This window comes from Euprymna scolopes, chromosome 17, assembly GCF_053919585.1.
Source record: "Euprymna scolopes isolate OS-2025 chromosome 17, ASM5391958v1, whole genome shotgun sequence".
Classification (NCBI taxonomy): Eukaryota; Metazoa; Mollusca; class Cephalopoda; order Sepiida; family Sepiolidae; genus Euprymna; species Euprymna scolopes.
This window is the reverse complement of record NC_136498.1, coordinates 16378887-16395700: the sequence shown is the minus strand read 5'-3', so window position 1 is coordinate 16395700 and position 16814 is coordinate 16378887. Positions and strand designations below refer to the sequence as shown.

The 16814-nt window shown below is 33.1% G+C and overlaps 2 protein-coding genes across 2 annotated transcripts in view; one reads left to right on the top strand and one right to left on the bottom strand.

Moving 5' to 3' along the window:
* Positions 1-3854, top strand: part of LOC145296692 (vacuolar protein sorting-associated protein 28 homolog) — a 45110-nt gene extending 41256 nt beyond the window's left edge. Inside the window, exons 8-9 of the mRNA XM_080142660.1 lie at positions 2025-2116; positions 3221-3854. Of these exons, the coding sequence (XP_079998786.1) occupies positions 2025-2116; positions 3221-3341 (213 nt within the window). The 3' untranslated portion in view covers positions 3342-3854. The remainder of the gene's footprint in view (positions 1-2024; positions 2117-3220) is intronic.
* A 224-nt stretch (positions 3855-4078) lies between these two features.
* The window catches only part of LOC145296691 (putative hydroxypyruvate isomerase), a 64963-nt gene continuing 52227 nt past the window's right edge, over positions 4079-16814 (bottom strand). Inside the window, exon 8 of the mRNA XM_080142659.1 lies at positions 4079-4296. Within this exon, the coding sequence (XP_079998785.1) occupies positions 4244-4296 (53 nt within the window). The 3' untranslated portion in view covers positions 4079-4243. The remainder of the gene's footprint in view (positions 4297-16814) is intronic.

Below are 16814 nucleotides of genomic sequence, written 5' to 3'. Positions count from 1 at the left end.
TACAAATTCTTAGGGATTTTATTTGACAAAAAGTTAACATTCATCCCACACATAAACTATCTGAAAAAAAAATGTAACAAAGCTGTAAATCTTTTGAGAGTGGTAGCACATACCGATTGGGGTGCAGACAGGGAAACACTCCTTAAACTTTACAGAGCACTAGTCCGCTCAAAGCTAGACTACGGTTGTTTCATATATGGATCAACCCGAACATCATTTATAAAAAGCCTAGACCCTATTCACCATACTGGCCTAAGATTGGCCCTAGGAGCATACAGAACTTCCCCCGTGAACAGTCTATACACGGAAGCACACGAACCCCCACTAGATCTAAGGCGAGAAAAGTTAGCCCTTCAATATTTACTGAAACTGAAGTCTTGCCCAAACAACCCTGCATACCAATGTACCTTCTATCCTAAATATGAAGAACTCTTTAACATGAGAAGAAAAACTATCAAAACGTTCGGGCTCCGAATGAAGGAAAGCATAGAAGAATCGAAAATTCCAATCTCCAGCATTCACAACTTCGTACTGCCTAAAACACCCCCATGGACCATGAAACAAGTTGAAATAAAACTCAACCTAAACAAAAAGTCCAAATCTACCACAAACCCTATTGAATACCACGACGAACTTCAACATTTAAAACTACAATATTCAGACTACACCTTTATCTACACAGACGGGTCTAAAAGCAACAATCACACTGGATGTGCAGCAACGTACCATAAAACCACAATGAAGAGAAATCTTCAAAATGAAGCATCTATATTCACTGCAGAGACTATAGCTATCGATCTAGCACTCAACATAATTTCAGAGGAAACCACCAAAAACTTCATCATTCTCACAGATTCTCTATCAGTCCTATTATCTATACAAAATCAAAAACAAGAAAATCCACTAACAACAAAATTAATAGAAAAAATCAATATCCTTTCAACTACTAAAAACATTATTCTTGTCTGGATCCCCAGCCATGTGGGGATCAAAGGCAATGACAGGGCAGATATAGCTGCAAAAAGATCTTCTCACCTTCCAACTGACAATTTTAAGATTCCACATACTGATCTTAGACCCCAGATAAAAGCATACATACAGGAAAAATGGCAACTGCGGTGGAGTCAGCAAGAGGGCAACAAATTATACTCAATCAAACCTGAACTTAAGGAACGATGTCCGGACATCAAGAGATCACGCCGAGAAGATGTGATACTGACTCGGCTGCGCTTAGGGCACACCAACTTTACTCATTCTTATATACTAAATGGAGAATCTGCGCCAGAGTGCATCCCATGCCAGGAGACACTCACAGTAAAACATATCCTAGTTGGGTGTGATGACCTTGCCCCAACTAGAAAATTATACAGAAAGCAATATGGAAGACCTTTTTGAAAAGGTCAACTCAGCAAATATTCTAGCATACCTAAGGAAAGTAAATTTATATAAGAAAATTTAAGGAAATTTAAAGTCACCCAAATATACACATCCATGTATAAATACAACATTTAATTTCTTAGTTCAATTTTATAAAAAAAGGGAGGAAAGGCTGAAAAAGTCATTCCCCCTCTCCCAATAAAAAAAGTGAAAAAAAAAAAAAAAAGGACCCCGGCATTAAATGACCACATAGGTTGATATGCCGTAAAACCAATCAATCAATCAATCAGTCAAAGCTCCTTACATCAAGTGGTTTCATGCCGTGTCAGGAGCGATTTCCATAAAAAATATAACAATGATAAATACTTAAATAAGAATTAATAACATCCAAAAGTGTTTTTTATCCTGTAATACAAGCTCAAACTAGCAAGAATTAGATTTCCAACCATTTACTTTTTAAAATTATTTTATGTGAAAAATCACTTGACAAACTGTTCAATTATGTCTATTTTTTTTTTTTTTTTTCCTTATTCTATTTATTGGTATGTTAATAAGTAAATTCCCCCTTCCTACCCATCTTATATTATTTTTATGAAATATGAGCAACACCAGATAACCCCTTTTATGTTGTGACTTTTTTCTTTTAGATTCAGCCTGATTTACGTGAACTCAACGAAACCATGACACGCCTTAGTTTATTACCCCAAAATTTTGAAGGAAAAGAAAAAGTATCAAAATGGTAAGTATTTTAATTCGTTCACCTGTACTTATTGGATTATTTGCACTAACTAACCTCTCACAATTGAGAAGGGGGGGGGGTGAAACTGAGATACAATAAACTGCTTCCCCATAACCCACCCTCTTCACTGTTGGAAGTGAATGACAAGAAAACTGGTGGATGCATTGAAGTCCTCAAATGGATAACTCTATAAATAATTTCTTCTAATACGCATTTTTGTTAATTATACTACTGTGTTTGTCTTATCTTCCTTTGTGCTATTGCCAAGATTTCACTTTGGCGAGTTGTCAGGGCCCATGTTTCGCTACCGTAGATCATTACACGTAGTACATATTCATTGGAGATCTTCCCTTTGATTGACATATTTACTTTTCAGCTTCTCATGATATTCTCCACTTTCCCAAAAGCTGCCCATCCCAACGCTATCCTTCTCTTTATCTCAGGTAGATCTTGCCAGTAGCACAAAGGAAGATGGAGAGGATAATGTTAGTCATCACTCTACAAGACAGACATCTGAATCTGCCAACAAACAAGAGTTATTGACATTAATACAGCCATCAAAACATCCGAACACAGATGGGCAGGGCATGTAACCAGACAGCATGACAACGGATGATCCATCAGGGCAACGGAATGGACACCTTGTGAACATAAGAGGACAAAAAGACCAAGAACGAGATAGAGGGACGACCTGATAAAACACATGGGTCCCACATGGCAACGGATACTGAGATTTGTTTTGGAATTTGATTCTTATGACTTGATTCTTATTACATAATTTTTTTATTATCACACGCATACATATCTTTACCACACCTACTTTTTCTTTTTTTTTCTTTTTAAAGATACTAATGATGTAGTTGATCATTTGATTCAGATCATAAGGATATCTGTGTTTTAAGTTATCTTTGTTTAAATAAATGATTAATTCTATACAGTTAGAGCTTTCGAATGGAACAAATTCTCTTTTTTTTTTTTTTAACATATCGCTAACCCAGTTGATTTTTGTTCCATTCAAAAGGTCGTATCAATACAATTTAGAATTTCTCAATTTAGAAAATGTCTATAATTCCACTGAATAAAATAATTTCAATCCTATTCTAGGTTGACCACACTGAGTGGAATGCAGGCTTCTGAAGAACTCAATGACAGTCAAGTACGACAAATGATATTCGACTTGGAATCGGCCTACAATGCTTTCAACCGAGTTCTTCATAATGTCTAAGGAAACCGCAACTCTTCTTCCAAACATCGGAAATCCTGCAATTAGAGTAAACCTTTCAAACTGTCTTTTATTCATAATCTTAATGCACGGACTGTCTTCATCACAATTTCTGGGAAATCTGGGTTCTCCCTCTCTTTTCTGCAACAAGTCTTTCTCCAACCTTAACATCCAGTGGCTCCTCCTTTACAACTGCTGACTTATATTGTTGATAGTGGCAGTTGTGTAAAGCTGGAACTTTAAAGACTTTTCTTATCCTTTGTCTTTAAAAATACAGAGGAAAAAAAATTCCATAATATGTATAAAAAAAAAAAATAGCTTATAGATTGGTCATCCTGCTATTATATCTGTATTTATATTCTCTTTTTGTTTAACTGTACAACTAAATTTTCATTCATACACTCCATTTTTGAGCATGCAGTGTATAGAATTATGTATGGGGGAGGGGTGAAAAATATCTAATCAAAAAAGATGTACATGTACAGTTCAAAATAAATTTATACCAACGTGAAAAAATTTTGTATATGTCACTCATTTTAAAATGCTTTTTTTTTTTTTCTTTTTTTTTTTACACAAAAAAATTTTGTATATGTCACTCATTTTAAAATGCTTTTTTTTTTTTCTTTCTTTTTTTTTTACACAAAAAAATTTCTTTATCCCTAGTTATATTCAACAGGATGTATTTACCTTTTTATGAATGTGATAAAAAGGCTTATATATTTAGAGATAAAACAAACATCTTTTTTAAAAAGATTTATATTTTATTTTGAATCAAAAATTGTATAAAAAAAATAATCTGGATACAAAGTTTGTTTGCACAACTTGGAAATAATTTCTTTAAAATAACTGGTATTTTTCTATGGTTTTACTACACGTTCAAGAAAAACGAGTTTTCATTAGCCAATTTATAACTGTAACCCAAATTGCTCGATCCAAGATAAACCCTCAGTGGTCAGACCTGAAATAAAAGAAAATGCAAGATCAGTTATATCCATAGGCACTGTAAATTTGTATGAAAAAATGTAACAAAAACAAAAAATTTTAAGAACAAGATTAATTTAAATATAAACTAGCAGGCCACCCGGCATTGCTCGGTTGTAAAATATGCTTAAATATAATATTTTGATTGATGCTGATTTTGTATTATAATGGATCCAATATATAGTAATGATTTAAACTTAACAAAAATCTTGTGCGCTACCACTGAGAATCGAAGCCAAAACGTTTAGCTTACGATTTACTTAGTTTTGTATATAAAGTTTAAGTTTGTAGACTAAAAACTGACAGAAATTTAGGCAAAATTTAGATTTTAAGTATAGGCATAATTTGGAAGAGTTTGTTTTGGCAATTGTTCCAGTTTTCTTGCCATTTCTTTGTGATAAAATTGTTTATTGAAGGTTCGTAATCCGTATATGGGACCTTTACATCACTTATTCAAATTTTTTTGGCTGCCATGTCAGCTTTTTCAATTCCATGGAAACCATAGTGACTAGAAATCCAATAGAAGAAAGTTTTGTGTTGCATGATAGAATGGTTTGATTAGTAAGGAATTTTATTTTTTATTTTTAATGATTCTAGTACTGATAATGAGTCTACAAATAATGAATTTCTTGGCGTTTTGGTTGGTGATACTATCTAGAGCCAAGTTTATGTAATTTCTGCACTATAGATTGAGGAATTATTTCGTCATCTTTTCTGCTGAATAGTGTTTTCTGAAATAGTGGCACATCCCATTTTGTTTTGATCTTTGGAACCATCTGTGTAAATGTGTCCAATTTGGGTAAGAATCCAAAATGTTTAGTTTTTCTCTATAGTCTGAGAGGTGAGTATGGGATTTAGAATATATTGTCAGGTCTAATATGACTAGGTTGATTTAAGAGCCAGGATGGGAGTTCTGTGAGATTTTCCTTGTGGATGCTGGTTTGATCTATTGAGTTGTCTGCAAGTGGCTTTATTGTTTCTTCCATGTAGAGACCAAAGGGTTTAATTGCATTTTTTTTAATAGATGTGTGTAGTTGGAATTGAAAGTGCATTGATAGACAGAATTTTGGGGGTTTGATTTTAGTTTGACATAATATTGTAAGCCTAATTTTTTATGTCTCAATTTTAGTTGGGGCTCATAGGCTTCAGCATATAAGCTTTCTATCGAAAGCCTTGAATACACCCAAGGCAAGTCTTAATCCTGTGTGATGGATAGAATCTAGAGTTTTAAGATAACTTTTTCTGGTTAAACCATATATGAAGCTTCGATAATCTAGTTTGGCTCTTATCGGGGTTCTATATAATTTTAAGAATGAGCTGTCTGATTCCCACTCAGTATTTGCTATAACCCTTAATAGTTGTAGGGTTTTGAAACCTTTTTGTTTTAAATATTTTAAGTGAGGGATAAGGAGAGTTTTTAGGTTGAGAGTAGGGTCATTACGTATTTTCCTAGAAAATGGACATATTTAGTTTGGGTTGGTGAAAATTGAAAGCCATTTTCTGTGGTCCATTGTGTTAGTTTATTTATACATTGGCGTTCTGAATTATATTTTTTGATCTATGGCAGATCATAAGGTCATCTACATAAGGAGCCATTTATCTCATTGTTTAGACAATTTACAATATTATTAATTTTTATATTAAAGAGTGTAACTGATAAAATACATCCTTGTGGGACTCCTTCCTGTATTTTTGTGTCTGATAGAAGTTTTAAAATGAGAATTCGACCAACCCTATCAGAAAATCTTTTATCAGTATGGGTAATCTGCCCTTTAATCCAAGATTGTATAGGTCTTTTATTTATACACTGTCGCCATGTTGTATCATACGCTCTTTCTAAATCAAAAAAGATAGCTATTGCATCTTTTTTTTTTTTTTTTTAATGAAATCTTTGATAAAGGCCTTTAATCTGATTATGTTGTCCATTGTTCCTCTTTTGTCTCTAAAACCACTTTACAACTTATCAATGCAATTGTTCTGAAATTTTGTGGATCTGAATTGTCTTTCTTTGGCTTAGGGATGGGGACCACGATAGCATGTTTCCAGCTATTGGGTAGTTTTCACTTGAACCATATTTTGTTGAGTGTTTAAAAGATGTGTTATTGGTTTGGGAGGAAGTTGTTTCAGAAACTCATAATGTATCTCATTCACACCAGTAGCTGTATTATGCACTTCGTTTATGGCTTTTAAGAGTTCATTTTTTTGTAAAAGGATACTTGTATTCTTCTTTGTTGTTTGAGTTGAAATTTAATTTGTTTATCTTTTTTGTTTTGTCATTTGGAAGGACTGACTAATTTTTACTGGAGGAATTGTTTTGAAAAGTTTTGGCGAGAAGATTTGCTATGTTTTTTGCCTGTTATTTTAATGTTGTTTTGTAGGAGATAAGTTTTTGCTTGAAATTTTCCTTATGTTCCAGACTTGTTTGGGGTTTGTATTTGAGTTTATTTTATTTATAAAATCTTTCCATGCTGTCCTCTTTGCTTCTCTGATAACTTTACAAGCTATTTTTTTTTCTTTTCCTTTCCTTTTCTTTCTTTTCCTTTCCTTTCCTTTTCCCCTTTCCTTCTTTTCCCCTTTCTTTTCCTTCTCTTCTGTTTCTCTGATAATTTTACAAGCTATTGCTCTTTTTTGCTTAAAAAGGTTTAGATTGTACTTTGTTGGTTGGGAGTTGAATTTTCGTAAAGCAGCTTTATGTAGGCAAATTGCTTTTTGGTATTCATCATTAAACCAGAATCTTTGTTAGTTCTGCTACTTTTAGGTATACATTCATGTGCAATGGCTAGTAAAGTTTTAGAAAAGTATTCTTTGGATTTTCCTCCTGAGAGTTTTTTTTTTTATATATATTCCTCCCAATTTGCTTTTTTTATTTTCCATTGGGAGAGATAGACTTTTGTTTCTTTCAGATTTGTTAAAATCACTGGAAAATGGTCGCTAGTCCATGAGTATAGTAGCGTCAAATAAAGCTAGATCTAATGCTGAGTAGGTGCCTGAAGGGGAATGAAGGTATGTATTGGATTTATTGTTTCATATGCACAAGTCATTGTTGTTAATTTTTCTCAAGATTGTTTTCCTTTCTTATTCCCATATATCGTTGTGACTTAAAATCACCTAACAGGAAAAAAAGGTTTGGGTAACTAATTTATTTCGTTCAGCTGCTTCATTTATTGGATCCTGAGGTGGGATGTAGATAGTGCAGATATTTATAGTTCTGTGTAGTGTGGCTGCTGCAGCAATGGCTTCAATATTAATTTTTAGATCTATTTTGCTTTGTCGGATATTATTTCTAATAAGTATAGATACTTCTCCAGAGGCTCTCTGTTGGGTATTGTGGATGTGACTGTATTGTTTGTAGTTTTTTTTTTTATTTTATCTTCAGCTTTTAAAAAGGTTTCCTGGGGACATGATGGCTCGTTGATGGTTTGTTATAAGTAATAGATCATTTATGTTAGTTATGGCAGTTCCATTGGATGATTTTTTTTTTTTTTTTTTTTTTGGTTATGGTTAGATTTTATGTATTTTAACTTTTGTTAGTCGCTGGTGTCTGATCTTCCGTGTCCATTTCCTCAAATCTGTTTTGGATTGAGTCTCTTGGTCTGGAAGTTGCTTTTCCTTCATGGGCACTTTTTGGTGTTTTTTTTTTTTTTTTTTTTTTTTAAATGTTCAGTTTTGTAATCTTTATTTTTTTTATGTTAATTTGTTTTATAGTATTTTTGAACTCTTCCATTAGTTCCCTTATTTTATTGAGTAATTTCATAATGTCTTCCAGTTTGATAGGTTTGTTTTTGTTGTTTGGTTATTTAGTCCGGTGGTATGCCCCTTTTTTTTTTTTTTTTTTTTTTTTTTTTTTTTTTTTTTTTTCAGAGTATCTTGTATTTTCGGCTAAGTTACGAGCTTCTTGGAAGTTTATATTTTTTGTATATTTTCTTTTAGTGATTTATTTTTCTTTCTCCCATTTGTCACATTCTTCTGAGTTTGCACTATGGCCTTTTTGGCAGTACATTTTTGCTATTAAAAGTTAGGATGTAGGAGTTTGTATTAAGTTTCACCATAGCTTTTGATTTGGATCTTTTTACATCGATAACACTTTGATTTCTTCCAAGGAGTACAGGGATAGTTCTGAACTTCTGATCACTCCTTTACTGGTATTCAGCGTTTGATTGGGGTAGAATTTTTATTTTTTGGTTGTTAAAAAGTCTCCATTTGAAGATTTCTATAATGTTTTTGGCTTTCTACTTCCACTAGTAATGTTATTTAGTTTCTTGACCATTTTTGGTTTGATGCTTGAAAGTTGTTTTAATAATTATATAAGGAAGATTTTGATTTTGTGATTTTGTTTCTGAATTTGATTTATCAGAAAAATCACAATGGCTTCTTTTTTGAGGCTTTTTATTTGCCATTTACATATTTTGGAATTTCAATTGATTGGTTTTATGGCATATCAACCTATATGGTCATTTAATGCCAGTCTTTTTATATGCATTAATAGTTATAGGTTTTATCTATGTATCTGGTGTTCAGTGTCTGTTTATATAGTTAGATAAGGTATTTTATTTTTTTTATTTTGTTGAGTAACCCTGTTATCTTCAGATATTTGAGAAGAGTAGTTGGGTCTACATGAGTGAATGTCTTTTACAGTTTTTTTTTCATTATATAGATTCAGTTGGTTTGTTTTCAAGTCTTGGCATCTTGTTAATATGTGATTTACTGTGTATGGTTCCTGGCAGGGTTGTTATTATAACTTCCTACTTTCTGGTCATTCTTTTGTTTGGTTTCTGTTTTCCTATGGTTTCCTGGATTTCGTATAGCTTGTTTCTAGTGCAGGAGTTCCACGACTCTTGCCATGTTTTTCTAATATGTTTGTTAATGATTTGTTTTAGATCGGTATGAGGGATCTTATCTTTGGTTATGGTCAAATTTAGTGCTGCATCGATATGACTGGGTATCCAACAAAAGAGAATGTTTGTATCATTAGGAATATCAAATCTATTTAGGGTTTTGGTGATTATTGAGTTCGTTAGTTTCCTGTTTTCCAGTGTTTCGAGTACTGATTTGGCATCTGAGCAGATAATGAATTGTTTATCTTTAGAAGATTCTATAAGATCAAGTGCCATACCAATGGCTGATACTTCAGCACTGTAGATCGATGCTTCGTCTGGTAATCTTTTGATTAGGATTGTTTTATTGTGTATGGCTGCACATCCAACATTGTCTCTATCTTTTGAACCTTCTGTATAAATTGTTGAGTGTTTGGAATACTTATCTTTAATTATTTGGAATTTTTCTTGATAGATGATTGGATTGGTTTTTGTTTTAGGGTATTTTTTGTCAGCCGGGGAGGATATTTAGGTTTTACAGATTCGTGTATTGTTGCAATATCTATCTGGGCTTTATTTATGGATTCTTCCATACATAGGCTAAATGGTTTTATAGAATTTTCTTTTCTATCAAAGAGGTTTTTGTATTGGAGGTGGAAGACACATTTGTAGGCAGGATTAGTTGAACATGAAGGCAACTTTGTATAATATTGTAGTCCTAGTTTTTCTCTTCTAAGTGATAATGAGGGTTCATCTGCTTCTATATATAAACTTTCCACTGGGGAGGTGGGGAAGGCTCCTAGAGCCAATCTTAGTCCTTGGTGATGTATTGTGTCTAATTCCTTTATGTAGGACTTTCTTGCAGATCCATAGATATAGCATCCATAATCCAACTTGGATCTGACAAGGGATCTGTATCATTTAATTATTGAGTCTTTGTCTGCACCCCAGTCTGTATGACCTAATACTTTTAAGAGTTGGATGGCTTTGTTGCATTTTTGTTTGAGGTATTTAATATGGGGAATGAATGTTAGCTTTTTATCGAAGATGATGCCCAGATATTTATACTGATCAACTATAGGTATAATTTCATTATCCAGTTTCAGTATTGAGTCATGGTGCATTTTCCGGGTCTGGCAGAAATGAATGACTTTTGTTTTTTCTTTTGAAAATTTAAAACCCTTTTTTGTTGTCCATTCATTTATTTTGTTTAGACACAGTTGTAAATGGCGTTCTATTCTTATAATATATTTTGATCTATAACAGATCAGGAAGTCATCCACATAGATGGCATATTCTGTTCCTACATTTATATTTTTGACAATGTTATTTATTTTAATGCTAAAAAGTGTGACAGACAGGATGCTTCCTTGTAGTACCCCCCCCCGTTTCTTGTTTTTTTTACTGATGGATAGGGTATCACCTAATTGCCTAATCGTACATTAAATTGTCTATAATTTATAAAATTTGATGAAAATGGGCATTCTGCCTTTTAATCCAAGCTCTTGTAGATCTTTTATAATGCCATGCCTCCATGCAGAGTCATATGCTTTTTCAATATCGAAAAAGACTGCCGTAAGATATTCTTTCTTGATGAAGGCTTCTAGCCAGATCAGGTGGTCCATGGGGCTTCTTTCATTCCTAAATCCTGACTGATGATCTGTAATCAGATTATTTGTCTCAAGGTAGCATATTAATCTGCTGTTAATCATTCTTTCCATTGAGTGCTATAGGTCGGTAATTCATGGAATTTGTAGAGTCCTTTGATGGTATAGGGATTACTATGGCCTGCCTCCATATTTCAGGCACGTTGCCACTTTCCCAAATATCATTGAATATTTGTAGTAGGTAATCTATAGACGTATCAGGAAGTTGTTTTCTAAATTGATAATGGATTTGATCAGGACCAACAGCTGAGTCATGAGCTTTGCTTAGGGATACTTTTAGTTAATTTTTAGAGAATGGCTGGTTGTATTTTTCTGTATTATTTGTCTGAAACTGGAGTTTTTCCTTTTCTGCTTTTTCCTTAATAATTTGGAATTTTTGGAGGAGGAGTTTTTTGCAAAAGTTTCAGCAAGACAATTTAGCATTTCTTTCTTGCTAGTAATTTTTTGGTTATTATAAATTAGGTGTTTAGTAGGGTTGCTGTTACTTTTCCCTGAGATTTTACGGATCATGTCCCAGACCTTTTTACTTTTTGTATTTATTTTTGATACATGGTTTTTCCATGATGTTCGCTTCGATTCTTTAATGGTTTTACGAGCTTTAGCTCTACTGTTTTTATATTTATCGAAATTTTCTTTAGTTGGTTCTTTTTTGAATTTCCTTAGCATAGCCCAATGAGTTCTGATAGTTATTTTGCATTTTTTGCCAAACCAGGGTTTATTATGTTTTGGGGAGGTAGAGCTTTTTGGAATGCATTCCTCCGCAATATTATACAGTGTATTAGTAAAATGTGTGATATTATTCTGGTTTGGGGTATTATCCGATGTTAATTTAGTCTGGCATAAATTTTGGAATTTTTTCCAATCAGTCTTCTGTAAGTTCCATTGGGGTATTTTGTTTTCTGGCATTGGATCATTCAAGTGGTCACTTTCATATGGCTCTTCTAGTACATTCCATTTGTAATCCAAGGCAAGTGTTGGATCACACAATGTTAAATCAATTGATGTGAATGTACCAGTTCCTGGGTGTAAATAATTGTGTTGTATAATTAAAGAGGTATAGGTTTTCGTTATTTATTATATTTTCTATAATTTTTCCCCCTTTTGCTTGTTTTTCACTTCCCCATATCTCATTATGGCTGTTTAAATCTCCCATGATGATGTATGGCTTTGGAAGTTGCTGTATTAGTTTGCTCAGGTCTGTTTCTGAGATGCTTTCATTGGGGGGTATGTATAGTGAGCAAATGTTAATGATTTTGTGGAGTGTTACTTTTATTGCAGTAGCCTGTAGTTTAGTATTGAGTTGTATTTGACTTTGGGGTATGTCATTTCTAATAAGGATTGATGTACCTCCACAAGCTCCGAGTCCAGTATTGTGTATATAGTTATACTGATTGTAATTTTTATATTGTCATCTGATTTCATAAAGGTTTCTTGGAGGCAGACTACTACTGGAAGTAAGTTATTGAGTAGAATAGTGAGCTCATTTCCACTGGATTATATTATTTGTTTCATTTCTATCCGGTATGATTCTGTGTCATGTTTTGTATTTTAGTTTATTTGGGGGTTTTGGGTTTAGTTATCTTTTTTTTCTTTTTAATTCTCGTCTATCTCCATCTCTTTGGATGTAGAGGGCGTGTCTCTTGTTAGTGTCTGTGTCTCAGCTGAGATATCTTGCTGAGGCTTTTTATGTTTTGGTTTGGGGCTTTTTGATTTGCTCTGTCTTATGTGTCCTTTCCGGCTCTTGATCAATTCAAATTTATTTTCGTTTTCAATTAGTACTGTTTGTTTTTTGTTTATTTTGGTTTTTGGGAGGGGTTTTTATGTTTCTCTGTTCTGCTACCATATTGTGTGTTTAATGTCTGCTTTTGTCCTTGTTTGTGACTTGGATCTTTCACGTTGATTTATTTGCAGTTTTTGTTGATTGGATTTTATTTTGTTCTTTGGAGCTTGTTTTTGGTTTTGGTCACTTAATTGAGTTTTCAAGGGTACTAGTATTTGTTTCTTATTAGTTTCATTTTGGTTTGTTTTTAAAGTTTCGATTACATTTTTGAGTTCAGAAACTAATTTATTGAGTAACTCTTGGTAGTTTATTTAGTTAGTTTGGCTTGAATTTTTTGATGTTTGCATAGGTGTTTACTTTTTGGTAGGAGTCTACCATTTTCCTTGCTTCAGGAAAGGATATATTCTCTTTATATTTTACTTCCACAATTTCTTTTTCCTTTTGGAAGGTTTTGGAGTATGCTGGATGGTTTTCCAGACAATTTGGGCATTTAGTTTCAGTGGAGCATTCATTTTCTATGTGGTTGGGTTCTTTTAGACCACATTTTCCACATGTTTTGTGCCCTCTGCAAACTTCTCTATGGTGCCCATATATTTGGCACTTACAACATCTCAGAGGGGCTGAGATATATATATATATATATATATATTTTCAATTGTATATCCAATTTTAACCTCTTTCGGAATTTTAGGGGTATTGAATGTTAATATGTACGTTGTTGTAGGTATGGATTGACCGTTCCTTTTTATATTGATTCTGACATGATCAATCACTCCCTGTTTCCTTGGGGCATTTTTGATTTCGTCTGTAGCTGGGGTTAGTTCATGGCTTATGACGCCTTTGGAGGTATTTAACCTTTCGTGGGCAGAAGTTTTGCATTTATAAATATGGAATTTTTCCATTCCTAGGAGGTTCTTTGCATCTTTGTAGGTTGTCTTTTTTTTTTTTTTTTTTTTTTTTTTTTTTTTTTACTGCTTTAGGGTTGCTATTTTGAGTTAGTATTTTTTTCAATTAGGAATTAAGATAGCTCGCCGGCTGTTTTTCCTTCCAAGGTTTCAATTACTATGAATCTTGGGAAGATTTCTCTATAAATATTTTTTCAAATTCTTGCTCACTGTCTGAGCTGGTAACATCTGTAACGTCAGAGTGGGGTTCTTTTTGTTTTTCTGGGTTTTTTAATTATTAGATCCATATACTTGATTTGTTTTTTCATTTTTCTTGCTCCTCACCCTCCTTGGATCCCAAATGTGGGAGATGTTCGGAGGGAAACACATCTGCCGCACACTGCTCGTCCACTACATGCATCCTCATGGTGCCCAAACTTCTGGCATTTAAAGCACTGAAGTGGGTTTAGGATAAAGGGTTCAACGTTGAACCCAATTTTGATTTCTTTTGGGATAGTGGGTCTATCGAACTGCATAATGTAAGTGTTCATATGTATAGTCTGATTCTCTTTTTTTATTGTAATTCTTTTAACGTTTGTTACTCCTTGGTTTTTAAGTTCTTTTGTTATCTCTTTAGTAGTGCACATTGAGAGATCTTTCAATTTTACTACACCTTTTGGATGTATTCAGATTCTTGTGTGGATACGTCTTGATATTTATGTTGTGGAAAGGCAGGTTTTTCTTTTTTCATCAGTAGGGTTTTACTTTTTAAAGTTTTTACATTTTTGGGGGGTAATATATGCCGATATGATTTTGTGTATAATAAACAATAAGTCCGTTATATTGGTTTCTTCGGTGGATTCCAATACAATAAATTTTGAGAATGCTTGGTGTAGTTCATTATCTGAACTATCCGAGTCAATGTGTAAGTGCTTGGAATTTTTGTAATTGGCCATATATGTATATGTTAGAATTCATTGTTTATGCTCCCCACCCACCTCGGAGAAATTGATAGAAAAGTAGATGTATTAGGACTTGACGGACGTAACTAGCCGATTGATCGGATCGGGCCCCTCTGACCGCCTGTCTAGCCTTGTACGAGGCCCAAGTGGAGTATTGCAACTGATATCTTTAATTTCCCTAGATATAAGTTGCTCAGCCACCAGGATCCTTTTCCTAGGCATTACGGGTTGCCACCCATGGCCAACAGGTGGCCCCATTGAGAAGCTTTTTACTCTCTGCAGGGGAAGAGTCGGTGTATTCTAATGCCCCACCGATGGGGTGGGGAAGGGGGGGACTTTTGTTTTTGCAGAACATAAGTAAGTTTTACAAAAGAGAATAGAAAACAAAAACAGAAAATAGATGTAGGTGCATTTCGTCTCAGGAAGCCAATAGACAGCCTGATCTGGTAGCACCAGCTGAAATCATAAAAATTGGTCAGTCATCTCATAAAATGTATAACAATAACATACTGAATTTTCAAGAGTCTATGACAATTTTAAATGCCTGTACCAAAAAAGTCTGGAAACTTATGGAAGGCACCTCGTTATCTTTCAATTGTTCTTTAATAGGTTCTTTTGACTGGGTCACCAGTGAATCATGCCAAAGGTGTAATTAAACCCATTAAGTCCACAAAGCAATTGTCTAGCACAAAAAACTCTTATAGGGAGCACCAACCAGTTCTAGAACATTCTTGACTTCTAAAACTTTCTGTTCCTTTTCTCGGTTATTAGAGAATTTTGTGAAAGAAAAGCTTTCTGGGAAGAAAAATTTAAATTAACTATAGTCAAGTGATAAATCGAATAGATTATTCTCAATAAAGCATGTAAATAGTCAATGCCAGAAAAAAGTACTTATTTATAAACTGCATATTATTTAGTTATTCTTAACATGGTGTGGTGAAAGTATAAAATAATTAACTAACAATTTAATAAAGACCAGGAGGATCTATTGAAATTCCACAGGAGACGGATTCATATGTAATATATTGATGTTGGCATTCTGTAGGTATACAGCGTAAATGGAGACGTTCTGATATTATTAGTAGCTATTTTGTTTATATATATATAAATAAAACTTTAGTTCTTTCACCTATAATCGAAACCAAAACTTATGAAGAATTCTTGATAAAATTATTTTAAAAAATAGATTATTGGAGTGCCATTAGCTATAATCGAAACCAAAACTTATGAGGAATTCTTGGTAAAATTCTAAAAAAATTAAATGACTTTAGTGTCATCGGCTATAATCGAAATTAAAACCAAAACTTATTAAAAGAATTCTTGGTAAGATTATTTATTACAAGAAATGGAAGTACATAACAATTAAACGACCAAAATAACACACGTTATATCAATATATAGATACTGTAAAAATTGAGTGTAATTTGAAAATCCTATCAAAAAAAAAAAAAAAAAAAAAAAAACTGAAATCAAGATGAATTTCACAACTTCTGTGTGTGTAGAGAAGACAGCACAAAAATAACTAAAATCAAATGATGTGCTAGTGATATTTATTCACAATAGAATAATATACATAAAATGACTGGAATTATCGGGAAGGGTGGATAAGAGATCCTATTTAAAAATCATCAATGTTTTTTTTTTTGATTTCCAAAAATGTCATGAAAGATGGTGAAGAGTGAGACAGAGATAAATAGTAAAAATACATCGAAAATAATTAGAAAAATGTTCACCAAGATTCATACTTCACTAGTTAAATGAAAAACAGCCATATAAATATTAGTTGAGCCGAGAGATCAGTTTCAAGTAAGAAAGTTAAGATACAGAGTGTACATATAGGGAGAAGAAGACTCCCCTACCTACTTCATGAATCATTTGAAATCTTAATCTTCACAGCTAAATTAACGTTTTCAGAGAGAACTGTCATAAGGAAAAGGACAGCAAGAAGAGAAAAAAACTTAGAATAACATCTGTCCAAATAATGACAAAAAAAATAAAGAGATAAAACTCCAAGAATTTAGCAGAAATCGGCTTTACGTTTACAGAAAAAGAATCAAACCAAAGAACTCACAGAGGAAATAGAAGGCAAAATAAGTCTGAGATAAAAACATTGAGAGGAGAAAGAGAAATATGATCCAGCCAAGAATTGAGGTAAGGCTCTAGCAAATTTTCTGTTGAAATCAACTTTAAAAAATCTGGATTACAAGAAATTAAAATGAAAATCTATGTCGATAACTGGCCACCAACTGGGGATTAAAAAAAGCAAAAAAAAAAGCGGATTAACCGAATAAATAATTATCACTCTTTAACAAATCATTAAATATCAAATTTCCAGTCTTTAGTATGTTGCGACTGAGGATAGAAGCCTGGTCTCTCAATCCATTAGTG